Here is a 7029-nt window from a genome sequence, read left to right as displayed (position 1 = left end):
TTGGGAACACTCAAAACAGCTCTTTTGACGTCTCTCTCCAAAACATTCAGCTCCCAGCCCGGCCGAAAACTACCAAACAGAAAGACAGGAAACAAGTGCCAGGGCGAGCCATAATATGAAAACAACAACCACAGTAGTGTACCTAGTTGTATGCCATTATGCACATGCGCTCTAGAAAAGTGGAGGGAAATCAATAAATATATATACCTACTTGCAAAAACGTTGTCATAGAAAAACACGACATAAGTAATTTAGTGAGAAACTGAATTAAAAGACAAAAGAAGATCAATGAAGCTGAATTCTAAATACAAAAGAATGAGTTCGCCGTCAGTAATCTTCTCTTGTCATTCTAATTTACTCCTATCCCATTAAACTACAAACGTTCTTTTTTCCTATGACAACCTTCTTGCAAGTAAGTGTATATACATATACAAAAGCAATAAAACAGCAGTGCATACCTCGGAGAAAATCCTAGGTATACCCCTCAGCGCGGACGAAAATACATAGATTACACTTGCATAGACTACACAAATAAATGAACTAAACCCTGGTTCCGCAATTCTGCAGTAGCCACATGCGCTCATCGAGCGTCTATTTTTTGATATGAAGCTAAATGACCCCATTTGTTGTCAAAAGTGATAGGAAACCATGTTGAATAAATAAACTATTTCGTAAGATTTCTCTCGTTAATTTTCATTCTGTATTATCCATATCATGAAGATTATCGTGGCGATATTTTGAAGAAATTCAGTCTGAAAAATAAATTAATGAGAAAGTAGCAAAAATTAGTAATATATTCTCACTGAAGCCATTATCACGTCGCAGTATGATTAAGTTATGGGGCGAGATCAGCGACGATGATGAGGCAAACAGCGAGAATAGGGAAAACGAGAACACTACCGCTACCAGGCTTAGTGGTGGGTGGGTGTGGGGCAAAATTCGTTTCCGAAGCTCCAAACGACGTTATGCAATGAGCATGTGTGTTGACTTAATTTATACTGCTTGGTGATAAATTATTCAGTGAGAATAGCTAGGTGCGTAAAAATTAGTCCAGTTGTAATATGCCAACCTTTACTCTTAACATGATCAACCCCACATACCCAATACCAAGAGAATATTAAGTAAGAGAGCACATCTCCCACACATGGGTCTGTAACCATGAAAGTTGTTTGAAAATCTATTTTTAGCTCCGCGCGCAAGCCGGAGCTATTTTTAACATGCGATTCCTGATTGATCAGAAATGTAATGACTTCAATGTGCAAGTGAGAGAAAAATGTTTAGTTTCCGAAGAGAAAAATGTCTTCAAAGTCAGTAAAAAGTTGAAATTAAACTATCATGTATTCTTCATAGACGAATTAAACATTAAACCGTTACAGATGTAAAAGAACATCGAAAAAGATCAAATCACTGGGATGGTTTTCAGTATACGAACAAGCTAAAAACAGCGAAGACGCCAGGGAAGGAAACAGCGATCAAAAAGCGATGAAAATAGCAAAGAACCTACATTGAAGACAGTCAAGAAAGCATTTATCGTAGCGTTTTCGATAGTAAACAGAGTTTAAGTCCGTGTCGGTCCTGTGCTTTTTACACTTTACTTTGCGACATTAGAGGATGTCATCAAAAAACACGGTTTGGATTGCATGCTGTATGCTGATGATAGCCAACTCTATGTCTCCTTAAACCCCAAGAACAGGGACCCTGGTTTGTCATCTCTAGAGTGTTGTCTCCAGGACATTTTGGGTTGGTTGTCCTCTAACAAGCTAGTATGTAACCATGGGAAAACTGACATTCTTCATTTCACGTCGCGTTTCCGTCAACATCTGCCATTGTCTGTCAGCCTGAATGGTAATGACATTTCTCCAAAAGCTGAAGCTCGTGATCTTGGTGTCGTTCTCGACAGTCATCTTCAGTTGACAACACATGTGAATAATGTTTGCAAATCAGCATCACTTGGAATACGCAATATTGGACGAATACGTAACTACATTGGAAAGACCGAGACTGAACGTCTTTATACACGCTTTTGTATCGTCAAAACTTGACCACTGTAATAGTATTCTTTGTGGTCTTCCTGATTACCAAATCAAGAAACTACAGAGGATCCAAAATGCTGCTGCAAGGATTGTCACAAGAACGAAATCTACTGAACACATCAGCCTAGTTCTACGAGAGCTCCACTGGCTACCGATTAAAGAGCGAATAATCTTCAAATTGTTGCTGATTACCTTCAAGTCTCTTCATGGTTCTGCTCCCGCTTATGTCTCCGCGCTCCTACAAGAACACAAGCCTGTACGCTCACTGAGATCATCTAAACAAAGCCTACTGTCTGTTCCTCGTACCTTCACTTCTAATTATGGCGACCATGCTTTCTCAGTTGCTGGTCCTACACTATGGAACTCACTACCGGACACTATCAGGAAATCTGACAGCCTTCCCGAATTTAAGTCATTACTGAAAACTCTACTCTTTCAATCAGCCTACTTAATTTAAAACTTTTGAACCTGTTTGCTGGACTGAACTATTCATTATTTTCGTTTTTAACTCCACAGCGCATTGAGGTACATAGCAGAATGCGCTATACAAGTACTGCTATTATTATTATAATTATTATTAAAATATTTATAATGGCAAGTTTTATTTGTCTGTATATGTCATGTTTGCATTGACCAGCGGACTAAGTCTAGGCTGGTTAAGTTCATCATTTTTTTCAATCCTTTCTTCATTATTATTATTATTATTATTATTGTTGTTGTTGTTATTATTATTATTATTAAGTTCAAGTGATTAACAAAATGATGAACAAGACGACTATTTGTTTCACACACGAATCAGAACAAACTATTTGCAATTAGCTTTTGAACTTAATTGGCTCATTGAATTCAACAAGTTTGTTCATCGAAAATCCTCTTTCGTAAACAAGTCCAATCTACCTCCATTTTAGATGCCCATTAGTTAACTTGTCATTTTGAAAAGATTGAAGTTCAAGTCAGAAGTACGTGTTCTTGAATTGGAATACAGCCATATTTACTGTATTTCAGTTTAGGTGGAGATCGAATATCTGGACAACTGACAGTCTCATCTATAACTGCAGTCAACTCCAAAAAATGAGCCTCAATCGAGCGACCATTGTTTTGATTTAAACCAAGCTTGAATGATGTTGTCTCAGCTGAGTATTTTTTACATCTCCTGTTTCTGGATTCCTTCAACAACCTTTCAGAATTTCTCGTAACACATTTTCTCGTAAAATTGAGGCTGCGTTTACACGGTACTGGACGAATTTTTGACCGTTCAAAAAGTTGTACTTTTAGGCTTTCCGTTCACACGAAACCGTGCTATCTGGACACAAATTTGAACGCCTAGCCGTACGAATTTGGGACCTGGAAAATCGAGGTCAAATTTTTGACTTGTACGGATAAGAAATCGAACGGTATCGTGTAAACACCTCTTCCGGATAACTTTTCGTACGGAAAGCCATTTTTGGCTCGACTGCTTTAGTAGTAGTGTAGGGATGGCACGATCCGGATTTTTGACGAGCAAAAGGACGAGCAGGACGAGCACAGTAATTATTCATCACATATTAGCATAAAATGACGAGTAGGTATTGTTTGAGTTTGCCATGACGACCAATTGACGTCATGAATTTATTGTTAGGCAAGAGTTCAATCTCGTACCCAGAGCCCTTATTTCTTACTGCGCATGCTCGACGAAATAATTGGGCGCTGGAAAACTCCAATATTTCCTGTGCTGTGATTGGCTCTCGAGAACAAAGGAAGATACCGGAAGTAAAAATTACAGTACTAGGGAAAATAAACAAGATGGCGTCTCGAATTAAGTACACCAAAAAAGCCTGTAGGGCCGGATTTTTCAAAGTTTTGACGGTTTTGTAATGGAAATTGTATTGATATCCATCCAATAGATATTTTCGGAGTTAATTTAACCGAAAACTATCTTCAAAACCTAATTTTCCAAGCGCAAATTCACATGCTCGTTGAACATCGTCCGCCATTTTGAATTTACCTAGTCTGTCATAATGCGCATGTGCGAGAAACCCAGAATCTGGGTCTTCCGGTTTGGAGTTTTCCAGAGCCCAATTATTTCGTCGAGCATGCGCAGTAAGAAATAAGGGCTCTGGGTACGAGATTGGCAAGAGTTTTGGACGAGTAGGACGAGCAGACTATTGTTTATTAAACCATTACCATAAAATGACGAGCAGACTATTGTTTATTAAATCGTTACCATAAAATGACGAGCAGACTATTGTTAGACAAGATTGGGCAAGCCTTTTGTTTACCAATCCAATTTACAGAGCGCGGGGATTTTGAATTTTATTCCACATTTGGAGCGCGTAGATATCGTTTTATGAATTATAATTTAGTGACTATTGTATCTAACACAATACAATTAATGACTCATAAACCACAAACAATAAGACTTACGAAGTGCTACCTAATTATTCAAATACGAAGGAGAACGTTGGAGTGTAAAATCTTTTTTTATAAACTAACATAAAAATACAATGCTCATTCTTCGTCGCTACTTAAATTAAAAGTTTCTTGCTTGTTACTTCTGGGTGATTGGTCATGTATAGTCTTACAAGCATGGCAACATGTAAGCACGCTTTTGAGCGTTTTCCTATTGACTGCAAATGGATGTTCACAAATACTACAGAGTGTTGAACTAGGAAAATTGACTAGCTTTTCGTGCCAAAGACACTTTGGACATTTCACTATTCTGTTCACTTTGGCATCCTTGTTTCCACAGTAAACACAGGGATCTTCTTCTGTCTCACTTCCCTCATTTTCTTCTTCGTCCACCTCTCCCTGGTCTTGTTCAGAGTCATTAGTCTCAGAATTTCGGTCCTCCTCCTCCTCGCTACTTGATTCTTCACTATCAGATTAATCGGATTGCTCTTTATTATCCTCAAGTTCTTCTTTTTCCATTAAATCACTTAAGACTTTTTTGTTTCGAATCCATTTCTTATTAATCCCCAATTCTGCCAATCCTTCCAGGAACGAATTGAGGGTTCTAGGTTTGAGGATATCAAGATTGTAGGGCAACAATACATAATCTGATAGCTAAGCTATCGATAGCCTGATAGCTAAGCTATCGGTAGCCTGATAGCTAAGCTATCGATAGCCTGATAGCTAAGCTTAGCTATCAGGCTATCGATAGCTTAGCTTCTTGGTTATCGATAGCTTAGCTATCAGGCTATCGATAGCTTAGCTATCAGGCTATCGATAGCTTAGCTATCAGGCTATCGATAGCTTAGCTAGAGTGCAAATAATATACCCGTGAAATAGATAGCTAGCTAACTAATTACTAACTTTGTGCTATTGGTTGCCTAAGTCTAATTAGTCAAAGAAATAGGCGAGCCGTGACCTGTAAACTAGTGCACGTGTGCTACTCAAGGGCGCGCATTTTTAAATATTTTTAAGCACGCTTGCAAAAACTGAAACAATATTTTATTGTACATGCTTTTCCTTCGTATAATTTGACATGTTCGCATTTTCGAATTCGTATCTGTTAAACAACAAGTGGAGCTTGATTCATGTTTTATGACTTGATATTCATGCAGCTGATGACTGTATAATCTTCAAATTGTCTAGTGTTTAAGTCATTGCTTTTTCGTTCTTAAAGCTAAATTACAAACGACGATAGTTTTTCTTCATTAATTGTCCACACTGCGGGCAGAAGCAAAAGTGGCGTTCTACGAAGCTCAAACAAGTAGGGCTAATACGGTTCAATCTAAATGGTTTTTGGGCTGGCCAAAGCCAATACGCAGTAGACACCTGGAGTACTGGAACACAACATGCACATTGGAGTAATAATTGATGCCTTTCTCGCCATTTTCAAGGAACAAGTAAGAAAATTTTATGGAAGATGTTGGCGAATTTATATTTAACTTGCTTTTTAAATTATCTAATCAATGACGATTTTGATGTTCTACAAATTTTAATTATAAAAAATATAAAGATAAAAATGGTAGAAAACACCGGGGAAAACACGTTCATTTGCGTACTGGGTCTTTTTTAGCTATAGTTGTTTGAGTCTTGATTTGTTTTAGTTTATACATGCGTATTGTCTTGATTTTTAGCAAGATACTAAAATTTAATCCTAACTATTCACGGGTATATTATTTGCACTCTAGTTAGGATTAAATAGGAGATAGTTAGCGCTTAATTAGACAACACATAGGAATTCAGTGAGGCATGACAAGGGCATGGGCGTTTACTAGAGTAACAACTCATTACGCAAAGGAACGTTTTTTCTAACAAGTTTATTGAATTGAGCTAAGAATCAAGACACAAGACGCACATTTAATTCTGCAGTAAATCATGACACAAAAAACCCAGTACGCAAATGAACGTGTTTTCTAACATTTTTATTTGTTTTATCACGCTAAAGATCAAGACAATACGCATTTATAAACTAAAACAAATCAAGACTCAAACAACTATAGCTAAAAAAGACCCAGCACGCAAATGAACGTGTTTTCTACCATTTTTATTTGTTTTATCACGCTAAAGATCAAGGCAATACGCATTTATAAACTAAAACAAATCAAGACTGAACAACTATAGCTAAAAAAGACCCAGTACGCAAATGAACGTGTTTTCTACCATTTTTATTTGTTTTATCACGCTAAAGATCAAGACAATACGCATTTATAAACTAAAACAAATCAAGACTCAAACAACTATAGCTAAAAAAAGACCCAGTACGCAAATGAACGTGTTTTCTACGTGTTTTTTGTTATCTTTATATTTTTTATAATTAAAATTTGTAGAACATCAAACTCGTTATTGATTAGATAATTTTAAAAGCCAGTTGAATATAAATTCGCCAAGATCTTCCGTAAAATTTTCTTACTTGTTCCTTGAAAATGGCGAGAAAGGCATCAATTATTACTCCAATGTGCATGTTGTGTTCCAGTACTCCAGGTGTCTTCTGCGTATTGGCTTTGGCCAGTCCAAAAACCATTTCGATTGAACCGTATTTGCCCTACTTGTTTGAGCTTCGTAGAACGCC

General features: G+C 37.2%; 1 protein-coding gene across 1 annotated transcript; it reads left to right on the top strand.

The window, feature by feature from the left end:
- Window positions 1-1929: 1929 nt before the first annotated feature.
- On the top strand, window positions 1930-2490 carry LOC148906792 (uncharacterized). Its single transcript, XM_089038133.1, has one exon. It carries the CDS (start codon window positions 1930-1932, stop codon window positions 2488-2490), a length of 561 nt encoding a protein of 186 aa, XP_088894259.1.
- Window positions 2491-7029: the final 4539 nt, after the last annotated feature.

The sequence above is a fragment of the Actinia tenebrosa genome, unplaced genomic scaffold (assembly GCF_029948245.1).
Source record: "Actinia tenebrosa isolate PJP-AT-01 unplaced genomic scaffold, QUT_ActTen_1.0 PGA_scaffold5__44_contigs__length_20552954, whole genome shotgun sequence".
Lineage (NCBI taxonomy): Eukaryota > Metazoa > Cnidaria > Anthozoa > Actiniaria > Actiniidae > Actinia > Actinia tenebrosa.
The sequence above is the reverse complement of the archived record's forward strand: the minus strand, read 5'-3'. Positions and strand labels throughout refer to the sequence as shown.